At 38.9% G+C, this 22734-nt stretch overlaps 1 protein-coding gene across 3 annotated transcripts; it reads left to right on the top strand.

The window, feature by feature from the left end:
- The first annotated feature begins 207 nt into the window (after positions 1–207).
- LOC124635393 (protein FAM135A) lies at positions 208–21289 on the top strand. Of its 3 annotated transcripts, none has more exons than XM_047171276.1 (17): positions 208–351; positions 10803–11020; positions 11463–11709; positions 12238–12267; positions 12594–12737; positions 12999–13170; positions 13616–13782; positions 14310–14516; positions 14668–14738; positions 14810–17766; positions 17871–17979; positions 18053–18172; positions 18289–18477; positions 18716–18881; positions 19254–19462; positions 19710–19957; positions 20801–21289. In XM_047171276.1, the coding sequence occupies exons 1-17, from the start codon at positions 275–277 to the stop codon at positions 20987–20989; spliced, it is 5520 nt and encodes a 1839-aa protein (XP_047027232.1). In that variant the 5' UTR covers positions 208–274; the 3' UTR covers positions 20990–21289. The 3 variants fall into 3 exon arrangements, with proteins under 3 accessions (XP_047027232.1, XP_047027231.1, XP_047027233.1); XM_047171275.1 differs by having other exon boundaries at positions 17847–17979; XM_047171277.1 differs by lacking the exon at positions 12238–12267 and having other exon boundaries at positions 17847–17979.
- The last annotated feature ends 1445 nt before the right edge of the window (positions 21290–22734 follow it).

Below are 22734 nucleotides of genomic sequence, written 5' to 3'. Positions count from 1 at the left end.
CCCTAGCGGTTAGGTTCGGGACGGGCGCGGCGCATGCGCGCTGCTCGCTATTAAAAAATGAATTCCTGGTTCTGGCACTGCTCGCCGTACGTCGGTGCCGGCGGGTGCGTGGTCGGGAGCGCGAGGCTGAGCTGGCGAGCCGGGTGTGGTCGTGCAGTGCAGTGCGTGCAGTGCCTCGGATGCGGTGAGCCGCGCCATGCGCCCCGCGGCCTGGTAGCGGCCGCGGCATGGCGCGCCGCGCCGCCCGCGCCCGCGCCTGCTGTTCACACACACCATGACCGACCTGCAGGCCACATTCGAGTTCTCCGTCGAACTTTACAAGTTCTACAATGTCGACCTCTTTCAGAGAGGGTGAGCGCACTTTCATATTACACCGTAGTGCTGCTAGAACCTTCGTGATAACGTCGATAACAACTGATAACGCGTCAATCGCACGCAAATTGGAACGATATAATTATGACCATAGGACAGTTAGATAAACGTGTATTGCCTAAGTGGTGACCATGAGAAAATCTTAATTAGAAGTATTTTTATATAAAAAATATTACTTGTGAAATTCACGACTTTTCAGTCGTAGCAACTGCTGGCTTATTCGCTAACTTTCGAATTCTCAGATGTCAACTGGCCTCAGTTATCATCGGAACTTTGATGTCAACCTATAAGTTCAAAACATTGGTATTCTGTATCGCATGAAGTGGATATCGGTGGATATCGTTACACGGTTGCTGATGCCAAAACTACGATGACAACTTGACAACTCTATTTTTTTATCGACTATTATACTGCTAAGTAGGAAATACCCTATTAGCATTACATTACTACGTTTGAGAGAACGCTTTATTTTCAGCGTGTTATATGTTTAAAAACAATCTGTGGCGGTAAAATTCAGTATTTGCGTATTTGCTTTCTATTGTGTGTGAACTTGGTGTCTAAAATTCCGTGTGGTTGAACAATATTTTAACTGAGAATATTCTGAGTATTGTAGTTATTATAAATTTTACAACGTAAACAATATTTTGATACGTAGATTCCTATGTTTTGCATGCAAAACAAAAATTGGTACCCTACAGGAAGGTAACTTTACGTACTTGAGTAGGTCGTCCCATACATTGAGAGCATCGGTTACCTCACTTACTAAATGAAGGTTGAGACATGCTGCAAATTAGTAACATCAAATTATGTAATATTGGTATTTATTTAACTTTTTACGTTATAAATTCTTACTTTTAGCTCAATTGCAACAGCAGTGTTTTGTTGAGCACGTTGCAGAAACGGACGTAACTCTGCCGAAACTCGCTGAAACCTTGATTTGTTGATACGGAAATTTGCCATGAATTCCTTCTCCCGTAAATCCAGAGAATTATTGCAATCTCGCATACGACGTTTCTGGATTCTGGATAAACTTCGTTTTGTCTCTTATTCCACAAATGCCAGCAAAAATACACGCGAAATTTTTATTCCACACAAAGAAAGATAAAACAAATTAAAATAATACAAATAAAAATAACACTATCAAAAAATAAAGGAAACGACTCAGGGTTTGTATTTCTATTGGAATCGCAAAATTAGAGAAATCTAATATGTCTGATGCAACAATATAGTATAGACATCCCAGTGATGAGGCATAAAACACTGCTATTTGTAGTGTTTTTCAAAAAATGACATTGGCTATCAGTTTGATGTCCACTGGGCTTACGGAATCGCAATATAACGTTTATCGATACAGAAACCGCTGTCAAAATGAGTCATGGTGGATATCAGCCTGTGTCGATGCTGATGACGTCATCTCATTTGGTAACTGGCGTTAGCGAATAAGAAAATAGCTGTTTGACAATTTACTGATGTACACTTTACCAATTGATGATATCTGCGAGCTGTCAGTGGAGTTAGCGAATAAGGCTACTGATCATCGTCATCAGCTCATAGTCAAGAACCATCATGTTACGAAGCCTAGTGATAACGTTCCCCCTGACATTAGCTCAAGAGTAACCCTCTGATTGAGACGTACGCAGACAGAGATTATTGGTACATTTTCTTTCACCGCATTACCCCAACTTTAGAGCGGGATAGTGCTATAATAAGATATATCGACGAAACTCTGAATTATGAAGATCGTCTACGACGTCAGTCTACTTATCTAAGAATTCGTATTACGCTGGCTGTAGAATTTGAAGGAGTGCTTAACAATAAGTAGAAATTATACTAATCTACTGATTTTGTATCCATGCGGTGCGTAAATCTATGCAAAATGTAATGACTAAGCCATTCGACGTGGTATCAACTGAATTTATAATGTGCAAATCGTAAAGTAATTAATATTACTATAATACAAACTTAAATATTTGAATCATTAATCAGTTTATCAGAAAACCCCAAGCCAGCAAATAAGTTCCATACGATGCGGTACCTATACGATCACGGCATTTATTGTAATAAACTATAGTATGGAAATTACACACGTGTCAGTCTCACGCCTTACTGAAAACCGAAAAATAGTCTTCAATTAAATGAGTCATTAAATTAAAATGATAGGTTCTGTTTACCACACAGACTTAACATAAAAATCAATCGTATTTTTATTAATGGCGCCCAACATCGTCGATCGCAATCAATTTCGTTCTGAAATATGGCGAAGAGTTTTTAAAAAATAAATTCGCACTCGTGGCCCGGGGCTGCCGCGCAATTATAATGATTGACGAATGCAGAGTGCACGGCCATCGTCGAAACCCCTTCAATTAATTACGCTAGACTGCAGAACAGACTGCCTTTTAATTAGTACGAGTAATATCTGCGTTTAGCGTTCTTTCCCTGATTACTGGATTTTAATAGGACCTTGTTTACTTATAGAACTTTATAGATTTGCAAAGATGGATAGCGCCTACCTAAATGTTGGTTCATTGAAATCTAAACTTAATATTACAAAGCTGAAAGGTTTGTTTGTTTGCTTGAACGCAAAATCTCAGAACTGGTAGACCGATTTTATGAATTATTTCAATTAATTGATAGCCCCTTTATCGACAAGAGCTACTTAGCCTAATCTAAGCTTTTTATTCGTGTGTAGCTATCCACTTCATCCAATGTGGTATCTAAATTCGTTTTTTATTCGTAGCAACGTTTACTTTTCCGTCCTTATTGCTTTTCATTGCTCATTAATCAAATAATGAAATTCAGGTCAATTCATTAAATTGGTTGTTTTTTAAGCGTCGTCATGTTTGAAGGCATGAATTTTTCTAACCGTTACCTTTGAATATCCCTAGCAATTTCAGTTACTTTTAAAATAATTTTATTCATCTTCTTAATCGTAAAAATGAGTATTTTTGAAATGGCTAGACATTTTCTCTTTTTTCATGACCTCAAAATTGTCATCTTCATGAAATTTCTTTGAAAAATTACGACAGCTGCATGATCCGTTGCGTGTTAACGGCAGCAGTTCCCAAAATTGTATCGTTGCGTGTTGGTATTGCGAAGTTGTAAATATTTTCACAATTCTTGAATTCAACCTTAAATCTTGCTGCCTATTTACTTACTCTATGAAATAAAAGAAAAGGCAATTTAACCTTTATCAAACTGGGGCCAACATTGGCAAAAATCAATTGGTTCCTAATAACCAGAAACATTAGGGGCAGAATAAGATTTTAATAGTGCGATCAGTATAGAAGTAAATACCCATAAGGTAATCAAAGAATCAATAGATCTTGTAAGTAACTACCATTATCGAACGTAAAAATGATCTTAAAAGGTTTCCCTTTATGAAATATTTTAATCTGTGACAATGATTAGATGGAAACAAGAACGGAAATTAATTAGAATTTGAGAAAAACAAGTTTTCACACGGACTAGATTTTGTCATGCGTACCTATACTTACGCTCGATTTTTACGCGACACGTTCCGAGCGGCTAAAAAGCTGTCGAACGTTTTCAGGTCACCCGTACAATGCCCGCGGAAGAATCGAGCGGAAAATCCGCGTGTGTGAATGGACTTTCATTCTGTTGTATTTCCTTCCCTATTATTAAATTTTTATTACGTCAAAAAACTGCGAAAACTGTAGGTACGTTCAAAATAAACTACAGTCGCAGATATTTTGTTTTTCAGGCATAAATATGTGAAATATTGAGTTTGTTAAACTCCCAGCTTAGGTATAGGTAATGCATTTGGCAACGAGTAAGAAAATGTTTATGTATATCAAAACTGTACATTCCTAAAGCAAACGAAAGCGACTGAAATATGAATGCTCGCCACTATAAAAAGAGAGTGCATTTTATGAATTAAAATCATTCACAGTTGATCTATTTACATTAGGTAGTTGCCTACATATTTTTTTTATTTTTAGATTGTTTATTTTCGATTCTATTTTTGTCTTTGATGTTAATTATAATGAAACTGTTGCTACTTTCTTCAGAACTTCTGATAGCTTACCAGGAATGGTAATTAGAGGGGCGCTGGCTTGATTTGACGTTTGTTCATCTCTTATGCCGTTCTGAGGGTGTAATTTCTATAATTTTATGTTTACAGCGAGTTTCGACACAAACAAATCATTAGCAACACAAGTTTTTTATTAAGTACTTTAAGGAAATATACAATATATGAATGAAGAGTTCTTAATTAATCATAAGTATGTGCAAAACTTTTAAAATGATAAAGCCATATTTTTTCTTTAAAAATATTAAAATAAATTTAAAACGAAAACAATCGTGTTTCTCACGAGAGATCAGAACTAACACTCGCAACATTTAGTTACAAGGTCGTTTTGTCTAAAATTAAATGTTTTTAATCAGCTTTTACCGAACCTACAATGTTTACGCCCGTGGCCGTATGTTTTACTACACAACTCGTATACATTGGTACATAAACACTAATAAAACTCACGAAGTTTGATAGTTACTTCATACAAGTAGGTACACCTATTGTTTATTGAAAAGAAGAGAAAAATAAACAGTTCTAAAATATACTGGCCAGTCTCAATACATCAGGTCAGATCAATGAACCTCATTTAGTAATCATAATACTTAAGTACTTGATCTTCAAGAAAAGTCTCTTAAGCTTTTCATGAACAATTTCAATACAGGTCAAGACCAAGCACTGATCTAATCACTTATTGTACCACAATTACTTAAGTGAGTACATAGTGACTACAAATAAATAAAGATTCAGTCTATCAAGGTATGAAGTCTTTGCATTGATGATGAACAGTAACCTGATTGGAATGAAGGAAATGATTAGCATTTAGTAATGTTTGAAGAACACAGAACACCCAGAAATAAAATGCATAACTAAGGAAACAGTTCTGAAACAGAAGCAGTTCTAACTATAATTTAAATGTTGTTAAAATCTGTTATTTCAATTAAATATGTAGGTATGTATTTAATAACTCGCAAAACACTTTACGAGTAGCACATAAAAGAAAAGTATTTTATGTTTTAAAATTGCAAATGACACGACTCCTACGCATCGCGTACGTTTTGTGACCCAGTTCTATTTGCGGCGCGTTCATCCCAAGTGTTTGCCACGGATAAATAATATCGCCACTGTAAGCAATTTGACACTCCTTTTACATGTTTGAAAAAAAGATTTTCCGGGAAATGGCGAAAACGCACTGTTAATTTTTTTTTTTTTTTTGTTAAAATTCTCCATGTATCTAATCCATGTTCAAAACTACCTATTTATACTTAGGTATCCACTTTACGCAAATAAAACTCAGTTTGATAAGTAGAAAATGATCACTGTTATTGCAGCCTTTTCTATCTCAAATAAAACTTAGGTAAGTACTACTTACCGGTACTATTTAGAATCAAATTGCATTCCAATTAATCCTACATTGAACTACCCAACTACTACAAACTAAAAAATACTAAAATTTCAACTTCCGAAATTCAAAATTGGAAATTAAACGCCGCCATTAACACCCGGAAAATTAGTAAAACTACTTTAAACTATGAGAGCTGTGTCTACACCGTGTAAAACCTAAGAGAAGCACACTGCAGACTAAACAGTTCGCCAGCGACAGTAAACCCGGTGCTGAGACAATTTTTCAAAAAGAAAATGATTCCTGTCAAAGTCTTCAGTCGGTCAGGCATTGACTAAATATCTGATCTTTTACAAAGATCGTGCGTACCACCATCCCTCTACATACTGCTTTATGAGCTCAAACCAACTATCGGCCGACTAAAAGTTTGCAGTATGCGCTCTAAATGTCAGAAGTGAACTGAAACTCACATTTTATGCTGCAAACAAGTGCATAACCTAATAAACTCATTACGCTCCTCTATATTTAATTACTGAATAACGAGCTTTGAACGTTGCCGTACTTTCGTATTTTATTTCATTTTAATAAAGTGTTACGACGCTTCTGAGGTTTGTCAAATGAGTTTTAACACTTATTGACATAATGTTGACGAAACGTTTTTAATTTGAACAATCGACATGAAAACGAACTGTGATAGAACTAGTAAACATGACAAATTCTGTAATGCAGTGATGGAAACAATCTTAGGGTAACTTAGTACAATCTATAGTACAGATCGGCTGGACTGTCTCTAAAAATCTGCTATGCGAAACTTTCTCGTATAGGGTAACAGCCAAGTCGCAGCATACTCAGAGCGAGGGCTGTTTCGCGTGTTTGAAACGCATATTCCTGAATATGTCTCTTTTTAGGGTATTTTGTGTATGTTCCAGTGGCGAGGCGTCCTTATAAGCCGATTCCCATCGGCTTCCCTTTCGAATTTCAAGAAAGAAGCATAGGTATAAGTTATAATATAGGTATAGGTATAATTAATATAATCATTTTAACCACACAATTTAAATATGTAGGTATAACAAAACGCCTACCACCGTAAAAAAAATTGTCTATAAATTACTTGAAACATTTTGTTCCTACTAAATAAGCCGCGGCTTCCTCCTCCATACAAAACTACGCTTGCGTGACGTCATCCACGCCGCGCCGCGCGATGTTCGCGGCATATGGGCGAGCGGTAAGCCGGCTCACGGAGCGGCTTCCACCAATCAAAACTCGCGAGTGAACGAGAAAGAACGCGTCAAGAGTAGAGTAGCTATATCTGTCTACGCGCGAGTGACAGCGCTTTCTCAAATACAAGCTGTTGATTTGCATCCGTGCCATATTCAAGGAGGTAATTATGCTAATGATTCTCGACCCAAATCAATAAAAAAATTGGTACGTAATTTTTTTTCTTTAATTTTTTTTCGGAATTCCGTAAATGTCATCTAGCCTTATTTAAACTTGGCGCGTATGTTACTGGCGTTAAAACAGTGCTGCACCCTCACACAAACGCTAACACAAAGCATACGCAACGATCACTCATAAATTTCATTCATAAAATTGGATTACTTCGGAAATACCACGACATTACAGTGACAAAAAAAGCAGTGCATATTAGTTATTTCCCGTCTACTGTAATTCCAATCGATTTTTACGTATTGTATGTCCTCCTCCTGAACTATGGCACAAATGCAAATCAACACCTTGTATGTAAACAAACAAATCAGACAAATTCACTCTCATTGTTCTTATTTTGTTTTAGATAATACCATTAACAATTTGTTCTTTGTATTACTTAATTGAATTTATTAGTGTGTGTATCATTTGGAAATAACAAAGTTCGTGTGTGTGTTTTAGTTACATTATGTCAACATAGATGGCGTTGTGCATTTTTATGCAAATCCTGAATCGCGGTGTTAAGATTCTCCGCGATTTAATGACGCTAGTTGGGAATTTATTTATTTTTATGAATTCAACAAGTATATAATTTTGATAATTTTGATTAAATAGTTGGCAGTATCATTACTCCCTACTAATTCCCGCGATCGCACTGTGTGACCTGGTACTCAGTACAAGTACAGTACTACAGTGTGTGTACCTAGTGAAAATAGAGATATCTATGTTGAAATGATGTATTTTGATACGTAGACAGTTGGCATCAGGTTTCTTTTTAATTTACCTATAGCATTTATCGCATTAGACTGTTTTCCGATCCGACAGATTGTTTACTTTAGGAAGGAACTTATTTTTCAAGGTTAAGTTTTGAGAATAAAAACGTGTTATAAAACTCGGGCACGCCGCTCGGGTGAATTACCTACCAATATTACGTCTATATTAAAATTACTAACGTCCTGACGGATAAATACCTACGATAAATATCAATGGCTAACAGGCCGTTGTAAATTAAATACTTAAAATGTATTGTTTCTAGTGCCAAGTTTTCTCAGATTCTAGTAGTTAATATACCTAACTAAAGATAATAAAGTTTTATAGATATTAATAATCTGCCGAATTCCTCGAGAAAACATGTTCAAACTATCAGTCTCTCAGTCAGTGCTAAAAGGTGGACTGAGAAATTACCTCCATTACCTCTCCCCCCCCATCCCTGAGTACTCCCCCCCCCCCAGTTTTTTTTTTTTGCTGCGGCTTCCCTATTCCCTATTCATTAAACCACCCTTCGCCACTGGTATGTTCAGTATAATCTATGTGAATATATTGTATGTTTTCTATTTTTGTTCCATTCCTATATTAAGATAACCATAGTGCGCTTTTGGCTTATGAAAAAAACTTTCATTCATGAAAACATGCCTTCCTTCAGTTACACGTCTACTAAACTTGGTAGTTGACTTTGACCAAAGGCAATGCATCGATCATTCAGCTACATTATTGCCTTCACCTACATCTACATTATTCATTGATACGCCGATTGTTATTTCATTAGTTTTCTTTATGAAGGCTACCTATGTTTGTTTCTGCTTTTGTTTTCAAAGGTAGGTAGGGGTAAGTATAGCCCAGTGTTTTACAGCGATCTTATTTTTATTAAGCTGAAATTAAGATTATAACATTTCAAGTCATTTCTAGTAAGTTCAATGAACTTTCAGAGGGGAGTGATAATTTGTTTAGCTGGAGTTCCGCTAATGAGCTTGACACTTTTACATTACACTTTACATACTTATACTTACGACATAAAACTTCAAAACATTTATTACAAAAATAATGGAACAAATAAGTAAGTACAACCCTTTTTATTTCCCTAATTCATACTTCATTCCCAATTACGTACTCCTTCATTAATCATTAGTCACTGTAAACATTTTATTTAAGCGTTACAAGTTCGTGAATACAGAAGCACATTCTATTCCTCTTTTAAAGGTCATGGGGTGGGGCTGTCTAGCGGTGACTCCTGCAAATTGATTCGGGTAGAAACCGTCGCGACAGGTGTAAATGAATTGGGCTGTAAAAAGTACCCGACGTTGAAATACCATGTGTAGGAAAAGTTCCGACGGCAACCAATTGCGTTTGGTCATTTTGTGAGGAAAATTGTCGTTAATTCGTTATCTGAGTGAATGTTTGTTGATTTGCTTAGATATATTTGCTACTGCGCTACTCTTATATAATCTGTGCTTTTACTGTGTTTATTTTAAGAGCCAGCGTTTTTTTCAGTTTCGGCAAGTATTTAATTGTTTAAATAAATCTCACATATTGACATACAGATAAACTTTATTATCCTCTTTTGAGCTCCATAATAGCAACCCCGCCTTTGCAGTAATCATAGCCTCACTTGCATCCACATGTGGGTACTATAACCATAGATATTATTAGATTTCTATGACCACAACCCTATGCATCAGAGGAACCAAAACTTCTGTCTTAATCTTAGTTTAATGAAAAGACAATTACATTAAGAACATTTACAAGCTACGCATACACTCGTAATAAATACAGAGTGATTACACGAACAACTCTTAATACTTCCCCGCACAAACTCCCATGGTTAAGCTACTTGTGTTCCGCGCACGTTGAAGTTGCTTATGTACAGAACTACTTAGGCAGATTGCAGGCTCGTGTCTACTAACCACACCTCTCTTTGTTTTACTATTCACATTTTCTGACATGATACTCGACTCGTATTTTGTAGGGAAAATCTCAAGTGTAAAGTTCCTTAAAGTAAGTGTTATTTCGTTACTATTGGTGACTAAGAGAAATTCTAATCTGTCTTGTTCAATTTGGATCTAGAGTAATAGTCTATGTTTAATTTACAACACATAGATTTAAACTCATAGGTATTGAAAACATATTGATGTTTCTAATTAAGTAGATAGCTGATAAGTAGGACAATCAATGAGGTCACCAACCAAGCCTTACTCAAAACAATACAACTTACCTATGTACTTATACCACAACATGACATGAAGCGGTCTTTCCTCTTCAAACCCTTACAAAAAAAATCCTCTTCAAAATAAGGTCAAGCCCTTATATTAAAGGTAGTAAAGCATAAGTCGTTGTACTAAAAACCGACGTAAAGTTAACTGCTACCTTTGCGGCCTGGCCGTAATGAACCGTGATGGCCGCAATGAACTTAACATAATAAGGTTGGATTAACCTCTCTATACCTTTAGACCCATGGCGAAAAAGTAAAGGTGAAAAATTACTTTGTACCATATTTATGGCGGCGTGATTTGATGGTTCTTGGTTATGATGTAGGAATAAAGTGGTTTAAAGCTTGCATGTTAGCATAATATCCAGAATCTAGATTGAAATCCCCAAGCAAAAGTACAAACATCCGAATTGAGAAGCTTCTCTTTTTTGTGAATTCGGTCAAATAGAGTGACCTGGTTGTAACGTTAGACATTGAATTGAAATTCTTTAAACCCTTACAAATGATGCTAAATCACAGAATAACGGCGCGAGATATACATATGTAGTGTCTTTCTTCTATATTTTCATTCCAAGATACGGGCCGTGTTAAATATGTCGAACCATTACCCAATGTACTCAATCTCACATTCTCTGTTCTTATGTCCGCAGACTATACCAAGTGCGCGTGGGCCTTCGCGTATCTCCGAAGGTCCCAGTGCACATTGAAGCGTCAGTGTCAAGCGGCAATGGCGCCGCCCGCACCGGCCGACCAGCCGCCAACGCGTCGCTCATCGGTGGCCTGGCTGCGTCCCGCGCCTTCCAGATCATGTACCGCAATGAGGAGGTCACTCTACGGGACATCGTGCATTTTAGAGCTCATCTTTTAGGTAAGAAAGTATAGGTATATTTTCTTTAGACGGTAACCATATTCTCTTGTCGCGAGTTTGTAGTAGACCCGTAACAAAAAACATGGACATTCCAAAAGAATGCTGCCACTTTCGATATTGTTAGTTATGTACATAAATTAAGGTATTCTATTCTATTAATAAGCATAGGAAAAATAAATAAACCTAGGAAGGCGATTCGTTTCTAGGTTCAGGGGCCACCAAAAACCTCAATAAAGTCACAAACGAAGCAAGCGCTTTCTCTAAATGTGAAAAAGCTTCAAGCTGCAGTGACTTGTTTCTGCATTTTAGCTGTACGAGATAAAATTTAATTGTTCCACATTTCGTAACGACAAGCATTTGGAACTCGTTACTTTCGTTCTTTTAATAGCAGTTCGCTTGAGCCGATTGTTTGCCAAGAATACATTTTGTGTTCTATGTTCAGTGGACAGTCGGAGTCTCAAGGAGTCGCTGGAACGGGCAGAATGGAGTCTTGGAGTGGAGCTATGGTGCAGCGAGGGGGCACAGTCCAGTACCCTGGCACCCGTGTCCTGTCGGGTGCTGAAGCTGCACTTCCAGCCTGCGCAAGGACTGCACTACCACCTGCCCGTCCTATTCGACTACTTCCATCTGTCATCAGTGTCCATCACCATCCATGCGAGCCTTGTTGCTTTACATCAGCCTTATATCAAGTAAGTATTTATGAGCGTCACAACTGTTATAAATTAAAAATAAGGTATCTATGTGTAATCTGATCATCGACATCCAAATCGTGTTACATTGTTAAAAATACAAAGGTTGTCTCCTGCTGAAATATATTTGAAACATAATAATTCAGAACGAAAGTCGCGTACATTTCGACTCCAATGTTCTCCAGTATCAGATCACAATCACACATTTATGTCGAGAGACGCTGAAAAGTGTAATATTTTAAACCATCGACTGTAGTTCATGGCCCGCCTGAGACTTTACTCAGAGCCATATATTGCAGTTACTCAACAGATAACATCTCGTTTGTTTCATACTTCCAAACTATATTTTGTTAAACCAAAATTATTTTTTGACAATGGGGCCAGTGATGAAATCAGAAAAATAAATAAATCTGTTTCTCAATATGTTTTGGCACGGATATGTGAATAATTGTTATAAGTATGCTAAATAAAACCTTATCAATAAATACTAACATCATTGTCATCTTTTATGTCTGTTCGTCACACAAGGAAAAGTATCATGCATTATGTGCAAAGCTGGTGAGTAACACTTAGGTATTAGGTCACTGGCATAACAATTTTACCTTTATTGACAACTCCGAATTTACAATCATCAATAAATAAAATTAAAAAAAAAAAACCATGACAGAACAGCACATTAACCTACCTCAATCAGTCAAACTTCAATGGATTTTCAAACCTATCACAATAATGGAAGATAATATTCGATTGGTAATATTTGACAGACTCGGGTAGGCTGGTTTCTGGTCGGGTTTCTGTACTTTTTACTTTTTACTCTGTCTAGCTAAAAACAAACCAAGAATATAGATATATTTTTAAATACTGGTTTATGATAATATTTTTAGCACTCCTCGCTCAAGTAAACAATGGGGCAAACTGATGAAGAGTGCTGGATCCAACTTCAACACGTCTGGAAGCTTCGAGAATGTACTCTTTGGCTCAACCGGCAAATGCGCCGGGGGCAACTCTAGCAAGATCGCGCATGCTAGGTAAGGTTTAAAACTAGCTGTATTATTGATCCTCCTATTGTTTCAACCTGATAAAAACATGGTCGAAAAACTAACATGATTGTTATTGTCAATGCAGCTTCTTCCATTGTTTTTGGTAGAAAAACAAAAAAAAAACTGATTTAAATAAACCCTGGCCTGTTTACGTAAACATCGTGGGTTAAAATGACGATTATGATTATTTTGTTTATTAATACATCATCTTTTGGAAAAAAATAACCTGCCTCCTTTACCGCTTTTCAGGCAAGTCCACGCCGAAGTGTGCGGGATCCTGTTAGGGTCTCTGGAAGGGCTACAGAGTGCTCTAGCGATATGTGGCTCTCCAGGCATCCTGCTTACTCCTGAGGAGTCATCGTCCAACTCCGTGGTTGGAGAAGTCGCGCAAAGAATAAAGGACCTTAGCGACTTTGGGAAGGTTAGTCAGAATTATAAATACCTAACACGTTCATGAAACTTGAAGCACACGCTATCGTTCGCGGCCAAGGTCTGCGGCTATTGATTGAAAAGCCAGTGTTGTTACCTAACCTCATGTAAACGATGCACTCTTTTAACCCTACATGTATCGTTTTTTTTTTATGTCCTCCTTTTTCTAAAGCGTTATATTTCTTCTGCATGACAAATATCCATACCAATAAAGCAGGTTTTCAAACAATTTTCCATCACTGGCGCAACTTTCAAACTTCATCTTTACTAAATTAATTTCTGAACTTATTTCCATTAATACAAATATGAGTTAGAACTCCTTTTTGTCCAAAAAGCCTCACTTCAAAGCATCACTTTCTTCTGCTCGCTTTTCCGAGCGAAACCGATATCACTTGGTTTTTCCGTGGGTATGATCTAAAGACGTGCAACCTCCACAGACATTCCAGAAGTCGGAATGCGGCGAGGAGGAGTGGGCGATGAGCGCGGCGCACGACATCGCGCGGCTGTGCGCGGAGGTGACGCTGCGCTGGCGCGCCTTCCTGCACCACACCTCCGACCGCCCGCACGTGCACCACGCGCTCGCCGCCAGGCATCATGCGCTACGGTAATCATCATTATGGAATATGTGTATATAGAGAACATCTTGAGGAAACCTGGACTCTTAAGAATTAAGTCTGAAATCACCAACCCACATTGAGCAAGCGTGGTGGTTGACGCTCAATCCTTCTTCATGTGAGAGAAGGCCTATACCCAGCAGTGGGACGATAAAAACAGCTATAACGATTATTGACTTCTATGGAGACTACTGGTCAAGCATGCAGTCTTAGCTATCTAAATATTGCTATAAAACTTGCATCGTGATGAAAACTGTCCTTAAAGCGGGATTATTGCATGAAGATTTATAACGACAACGGTTATAGTTATTTCAACGCAAGATACAAACAATATTTAACCAATGGCAGCTTGCATTGTGTCTGCGTTGATAAGAAGCCTCATTTCTCAACTAGCGATCAATCGTACGCAGCTGGAAAAAAAGGGATAAGAATTAATGTTCTTCTGTTTAGGACCCAACTTTATAAAGGCCCTATCCTCTTACATCAATATTAAATATTCAACCATAATTTGTTCCAGCATCAAGCGTTTCTCCGAATGCTTCTTCGTGCTGGACAACCCTCGGCACTCGCTGGCTGGTTGCTACGACAGCAACTACCAGTCGTACCAGAGCGTCGGCGAGGTGGCGCGAAGATCTCGCTACTTGGCACTGCTGCCGCCGCTGCCGGTGCACTGCATCGCGTTGGATGGAGACCCGCATATCATGCCTATTATATTTGAAGACAGGTGGGTTTAGAAGGCTTGAACAGGTTTGAATAGTTTTATAAATATAGATTATAGAACATAATCGATACATAGGTGCTTAAGATTAAATGGTTTTAACAAGATAAACAGTCACATCTAGTGTGAATTTAATTTACTATTGTTATTATTTCAGATATCAAGACACAGCAGAATTTGCGCGACGGCGATCATTCCTGAATTCAAGTGCTAGTAAATCTGGAAGCGGTAAGTACGCTTATAACAGGCAGCAACTTATTTAACAGATATTGTAACTAATCTCTATATGTTTTTTGCAGATCCATTCCTCTGTTCGGAGCCTCTTGGAGACGACTGTGCCTGTAGTGTTAGTTCTCTTATGGACTCCAGAAGACCGTCATCAGAAGCATCCAGAGTTACTCTCACATTACCCAAAACCATTATGGACGTTCTTGAACCGCAATTCAATGCACCTAAATCCAGTTCTAGTGTCGTGCAAGCAACTCTGACTTTAGCTCCCCAGAAATCAGCCCGCGGATCACCCAAACGAGCTTTAGTGAAACAAAATGTAGTTGAACTTCCAAAAGCACATAACAAACAACTCGAGCTTACTGGAAGAAATAGGTACATCGTGCAAAACAATCAAATTAGCGAGATTCAACTTCCACCGAACAATGCATTCGCCTCATGCCCGATACAACAAGGACAGCAAATGTCTCGATACTCCGCATCAACTCTGCTTGATATGAATTCGGCAAAAAGTGCTTCAAACGTGTCGCGTCTAGGAAAAGAGCAATCAGAACCAGGGCTAGAAGTTTTTCGACAAAAACATGAGATCACTAGCGGTGTGAGTACTCTACCAGCTAGGCACAGCAAATCTCTCGACCAGTTGAGAGTGTCGCAGATGACACCGCTCAACACTGCTCAAACATTGACAAAGACTGTGCGAAATGGTTCTAATGCTTCTGTCAACTACCCAAAACCATATCTACCGCCGCAACAAGTGAAGCCAACAACATTGCCTAGAAGCGTCACTACTAGTGCTTATCCAACGAATACAACGACTAGATGCAGTTCCAAAGGAGATGACTATAGGAGAAATATAAGTGAATTTAGAGAAAAATACAAAAATCCTTGTATTAAAAACGTTGGGCATGGAGTGAACAATGAAGTGTTCCATAATGTAGGATACAATTACGACGGTGGAATGAAATCTAATCCTAACCAAGTTTACGGCTATACTTTCGGTAATCAGGGTAATCTGCAAGTAAACAATGTTATTCGTAATCCGTTAGAATTTCAAAGAGGCTACAGTGTAAATTTACCCCGTCCTATGTTGCCTCCACGTAATTCTTACCCACCGGTTAGTGGTAAAAATCAAGTGACTGATCAAAATAACTTAGTTTCTAATAAGCACGTACATAGATCTAACTCTACGCATGTGTTTCATCAAAAAGTGGAAAATCAACAAATTGACATTGAAGCTGCTCGTAATCAACTCAGGCATGAGCTCAATTATTATCTGCAAAAAGGGGACTGGAGTTACGATTTCAATACGGGAAGTTTAATCCAAAACTATCAAAAGAAATCGAGTAAAAGTAGTGACGACAGTGGATTTGTTATGACTTTAGATAGAAGCAGCGATGGAACATCAAAATCAACATATTCAAAGACACCCCCGTCTACCCCTCATTCAACGATGCCATCTGTGAGGCATAAGAAAAGTAGATCCAAAGAATCAAAACTAAATCAAAGTGGGAAAGAGAATACTAAAATGAACTCTAGTAGAGATTCATTGAGCAGTCATCATTCCATTAAATCACGAGATAGTAAATCAGATCGGCATACATCAAAGTCTGAACGTAGTACTCCAAAATCGGACCGCGCAACGCCACGTTCTGGAAAGTCTACGCCCAAGTCCGGTGGATTTACTCCAAAGTCAGGTCTGTCTACACCTAAATCCGGCCGAGCCACTCCTAAATCCGGTGCAACAACGCCAAAAAGTGGAAGGTCGAGTGGTAAACCAGAGAAACGTACAAAACACAAACCATCAGAGAAGATGACTCAACTGATGTCAGAAGCGGCATCATCATCAAGCAACGAAAGTATACCTTTTGAGTTAAGAAGATTGGAGTCTTCTACAAGTGTTCCGTACAGTCTCGACCACGGGCCAGAATTGTTACGACACTGCAGAAGTGCTGCATCAGTCTTAGATGAACCTAACATGAATAATACATTTGGGTCTGAATCTTTGCCCAATTTAGCTCCACCACCAGCTTTTGAGTCACCGCCTCTTGATATAGCGGACAAAGACTTCAAAATATTACCTCCTAAAAACTTTTTGAATAAAGAAGAAAAACGACGTAGAAGCACATCGACGTCTAGTCTGAGTGAGCAAAGTGGCTGGGTATCTAGTGGACGCAGTTCGGGGCCCTCTTCTCCAGATAATGCAAGTTGTCAATTAAACCAGAATTTCGCCGCTGGAAAACCAGCTGCACCTAAACCTACTGGTACAACAAATAAAAACTACGAAGGACCGACCGATCCTCGTAAACCCGATGGTGAACCTATCAGTGACTTTAAGCGAACAGTTCTTAATGGAGAGCAGTTACGAGAACGACTCTTAAAGTTAGCTGTCAAGGTAGCCCAGAATACTTCCAATGAGAAGATAGAATGCTGTGATAAGGAAGTGTGTGAAGAATGCACCATATGTAGTGACTCCATATGCACCGATAGCCAATGCGAATATAATAAACTAATGCACAGTAATGGCATAGATGCGGGATGCAACTCTGATACTTGTACGGCAAGTTGTTTCCAACAAATGGCTGAAGTTAATGCAGTAAAAGGAAATCAAAGACATAATTCTTTTAGCGCTGTACAAGGGAAGACGTATAGTTCATCTTCAAAAAGTCTGAATGAAGGCACGGTGAAAAAGTCTCAAACAATTAGTGACAATCTACATCCTTACATAAGGAAAGAAATGCCTCAAAAGCCACAACCGGCACCTGCGAAGTCTCAATCACTAGACAAATCTAAATTGAAAGACAGAATACAATACACTGAAAAGTTAATCGCGGCTGAGATACGAAGTTTAACGGTGGATCGATCTTGCGTCAAACCTTCAAGCCATAAGAAAGGTGGTTCATCAGGAAAATACTCTAACAAAGCTAAATCTGAAATTGATTTAGCCCACTTTGTTGGCGACAATGACTATGAGCATTTACCTCCACCACAACAGTTTAGAGACGCTCCACCTCCACCAGATGAATTTAAGGTAAATAAGTAACATCCATCGATTAAAAGAAAAGCTAAGAAAACTATTAAATATCATATTAATGAGCTTGTATATTATAGGATCCTCCAACTAAATCACCGAAGCTGAGTAGACAGAGCAGCAAATCGTCTACTCCTTCGAAGACGCCGAGGAAACAGCAACAGCAGACGTCTTCTCTTCAGTTAGATAACCCATTATACCATGTGTGCGAAGGTAGGCATCACTGTAACGCTTAGTATCGTGAAACAAAGCTTCTGCTACTAACACCGTCGCTTGGCTTGAACAGGTATAATGGAGAGGCGCAAGTTGAGGCCGCATCAGTCGGTCAATTCGGGCAGTGCGCCCTCTGGTGGTACGCTTAATAAAAGTCAGAGCACTGGGGAGCTGGCCAGCAGAAACGATACTGGTAATGCTTTTTATCTCATAAAATAATAACATTATTCATCATTATATAACCTTGTACCATAAAATAGCCTAGGATCTACAAGGCCTATCTTAACTACGTATTTTATTCGTTTTCAGAACAACGAGAAAGCAATCTCATCAGTATATTCGGCTTGGCGGAATCTGAAAGGTTATTCGTGAAATGCAGAGAAGAGTTCAGGCAAAGTGTCAAATATCCGGGAGCCATCTACTCTGACTTCCCGCCTGTTGAAAATTCGCTGCCCTACTTCCATATCAGTGATGAATATAGGATGTTTAATCCTGAAGGTAAGAAATTCAATAATGAATAAAATAAGTATAATATATTCACAGTTAAACTAATTCCCTATTATTTGCTATGCACATAATACACCACAGGATTTAGACTAATATACGTACGAGTACCTCGAAAGAGTTGCATGATTGGCAATAGTCGAGATATGCACGCATTTAAAACACTGGTCTGAATCCCCCCTTAAATACTATGAAGTCCACAATGAATTCCATAACTTGCAAATAATTTCAGGGCTCCACCTTATCATCTGCGTTCACGGCCTAGACGGCAACGCGGCAGATCTTCGCCTGGTAAAGACGTACCTAGAACTGGGTCTACCTGGGGCAAGGCTAGATTTCCTCATGTCCGAGAGGAACCAGGGCGACACTTTCTCTGACTTCGACACCATGACGGATAGGTGAGCTGTCATTATAACTAACCTGTTAGAAAATTATTTGTAATGGCTCGAACAACTTAAATGGTTTATTTTTTATGTTCGGTAGATCATAATTAAATTACATGGTAAAAACTGGTTTGATCGTCTAGGAAGTGACTTAAATATTTTATTTGCAAAAACATTAAATACTTATTCATAAACATTGGTTTGATGGTTTAAAGCGTTAATTATGTCATAAAGCCATTCATCTCACTGGATATATATAGGTCTTTTCTCAAACAGAGAAGCAATGAGCGTATTATCTTACTTGCACAATAGGCAGATTTATTAGTTACTGACTTTTTAAGTATCAATAACACAAATCAATATACCAGAATTTTCTACTATTTACAGGCTCGTGCAAGAGATTCTGACCCACATTCAGAATTCGAGCGACCCAGCTCGGATAAGCTTCGTGGGCCATTCTCTCGGTACCATCATCATCCGCTCAGCCCTCGCGAGGCCACAGATGAAGCCCTACTTAGGGAAACTTCATACCTTCCTCTCGTTGAGTGGACCTCATCTTGGGACGCTGTATAACTCTAGCGGATTAGTTAATGCTGGTAAGTTTGTGAACTATTGCTGCCTTAAAAATATGTCATAATCTAGCTCTATTACAAAGAATATTCCATAGACCAAGCCTTATTTCCTTGGGTTTTCAATCCTTGCTAGTAGACTATAAGATTATTCTTATTATAAATGTGAAATGTAAGGTTATATGTTTGTTTTTGACTATTATTATACCTAGAGGTAATATGACTGTATTTTTGTTACGTTAAGTCCTACAGCGTTTCTCACTTATCGTTTCAGGCATGTGGTTCATGCAGAAATGGAAGAAGTCGGGTTCGTTACTGCAGCTGTCTCTCCGCGACGCGTCGGATCCTCGGCGTTCGTTCCTCTACCGTCTGAGCGAGAGGAGCCAACTGCACCAGTTCAAACATATCCTCCTTTGCGGCTCCGGGCAGGACCGATATGTTCCTCTGCATTCGGCGAGGTTGGAGCTCTGTAAAGCTGCTGCTAAGGATACCTCGCTGTTGGGGCAAGCTTACAGAGAAATGGTAAGAGTTTATAATTTCACACTTATTAGAATTCGTTCCTTTACGGTGCTTTACGTTAGGTGTAACGAGAGAAGCGAATTGCAAATTCTCTGCGTTTCGAGACAGGAATGAGATGCTTATAAATCTCCCTACATTTGGAGATGCTTATGACTTTAATGAGAAACGAGTTTATTTGTAGGAGTTATCTCTAGAAAGAAAAGTGGAAATAAAATTATCGCAAACATGTTTTTATACATTGGGCTCTTCAATACACAAGAATAATTAATGTTAAACCAATTGATTTACTTACCTTCTATTTTATAATTAGGTACCTATGTTAAAACGAGTTAAGGATTTTTTCATATATTCCCTGACACTGGCACCTTATCAATGTTGTGTAATCAGGGAGGTCCGTGACGCTGACCTTATTTCCCTTCATAAAATATGTTTGTGTCATGGACCACACACTGTTATGATTTGTAGGCAAAATCATGCTTATAATGTAATATAACAATATATACTAGACTACGTTTAAATTCTCGATATGGTATTTAGTTACAATTTCTCTATGTTAACAAATCCTGAAAATGACCGCAACCTTAAAACTAATGCCACACGTTCAGATGGCGGATTTTTTGTTCGGGTTTTCCACGTGACCCATCCCGAACGGCAAAAATCTTTCGCTTTGTTTTACACAATTTTCATTTCGCTCGGAAAACCCGAGCAGATTATCATCCAGTGTGAAAGAACAGGGTTTAAGCTGCCAAGAACCTGATTCACCTAGCGTACAGCAAGACACAATCACCATGATGGTTATTCGATTATATGTTCCCAAATACTTCAAAACTTTCTATCATCTTTCAGGTCCACAACATGGTATCACCCCTAGCGGCTCGTGCATCATCAGTGTCGGTAGTGCGGTACGACGTGCAGCACGCGTTACCGCACACCGCGAGTGCGTTAGTCGGCCGCGCCGCGCACATCGCCGCGCTCGACTCCGATCTATTCATCGAGAAGTTTCTACTGGTTTCCGCGCTCAAATATTTCCGATAAAACTACTTTTGAAATAACTTAAGTTTGGTACAGCTCCCGTCACACATGTGTGTCCCTAACTCCCCATGAATACCTCAGGAGTGCGCGGTAATGTTATGGTCTTATGTTTCGACTGTTCGCAGCCACTAGTAGTTACTAGGTACGGTGCAACAAAGTTATTTGACTTGTGCAGTAGTAGTACGATGCACCTATCGTATCGGTATCACCTCTAGCGGCTCGTGCATCATCAGTGTCAGTCGTACGGTACGACGTGCAGCACGCATTACCGCACACAGCCAGCGCGTTAGGCCTCGGCCTCGAATTTTGCGGGCAGCGGGGCGGCAGCGGCGGCGGCGCGGGAGCGGCAGGATCTTACGCGTATAATCAAATGGACCGCGGCCCTCGAATACAGCGGCGCGGGAGCGGGCAACGAGCGGTGCACTCCAGTCAAATGGCGACCGCCCGCGCCGCCGCCGCTGCCGCCCCGCTGCCCGCAAAATTCGAGGCCGAGGCCTTAGTCGGCCGCGCCGCGCACATCGCCGCGCTCGACTCCGATCTATTCATCGAGAAGTTTCTACTGGTTTCCGCGCTCAAATACTTCCGATAAAACATTTCTTTCCAAAGGTTTTTAATCCTCTACAGCATGTCAGATTACTTGCCGCGTTTTATGTGGGTAAACGATCGTTTTTGGTACTCGCAATATAAGTACATTGCGCACTTCAAAGAAAAGAACTCACGTAACAAAAAGACCACCCATACCTACGTGTCTACAAACGAACTTATACGCGCGTACCTACACAGGGCCATTCTAAAACCGCTCTATGGAAGGAGTGTCACTTTTGCTGTTCAAAAGCCATGTTTGTTTATCAGTCGCATTAATTCAAGGAAAACAAACGCTGCTATAGGCAGTAATGAACAAAGCAACCTTGGACTAGTATGACGCATACTAGCCCAGAGCCAAAGTCGTTCCTATTCCCTATCCTGAGTTTTAATTGCTGCCACGTGTTCACTTACGTAATATCCCATTAATTACAAGGTCAAATTAAAAAAAAAACAGTAAGCTAACAGATCGAAATTCAAAATTGGTACCCATTTAACCTCGAAAAGGAACCAGTTACGGTTACGAGTAGAATTCTTGGAACTAAAAAAAAATATTTTAGCGAAGGACACAAATATAAATAAAAGGTCACACGCATACTCAAATTAATATTTTAAATTAAATTAATCACGACAAAAACGTTTATGAGAACAACGGATAGATGGAGAGAAAACTGAAAATGTATTTTGTACTTTTTCATGAGCAAAATTATTTTGATCTGAAAGCTTACACGGACATTTCGTTACAATACTAGCTTGCAATAAAATACAGGGAGCATTTAACACAAAGTTATTTAGTATACCACACGACAGTCACATGTGTCCCCAACAAGCTTGTTTGTTCCGGAACCATAGGTCCTCTACTTTTAATATGTAGCTATAAAGAGATCGGATAGCAAAACACTCTGGGACAATTGAGGATTTTTTTGAGCGGCTAGTAGAATTGAAGTCTTGATTATATCAACTACACCTAATGGCTAGTTTTGAAAATAGAATGAAAATGTGCCCTCTTTTTGAAATCCTTCTCTAACAGTCGTTTCCAATATTCGATGTGTTTTGGTTTGCTTATTAGAGATAGAAGTTTGACTTTATTTGTATGCTAACGTCCAAATTATATCTCTAATAAGCAAAATAACGGATAAATGGTATATTGGAAATGGCCATAAGTC

The sequence above is a fragment of the Helicoverpa zea genome, chromosome 12 (genome assembly GCF_022581195.2).
Source record: "Helicoverpa zea isolate HzStark_Cry1AcR chromosome 12, ilHelZeax1.1, whole genome shotgun sequence".
Taxonomy (NCBI): domain Eukaryota; kingdom Metazoa; phylum Arthropoda; class Insecta; order Lepidoptera; family Noctuidae; genus Helicoverpa; species Helicoverpa zea.
The sequence above is the reverse complement of the archived record's forward strand: the minus strand, read 5'-3'. Positions and strand labels throughout refer to the sequence as shown.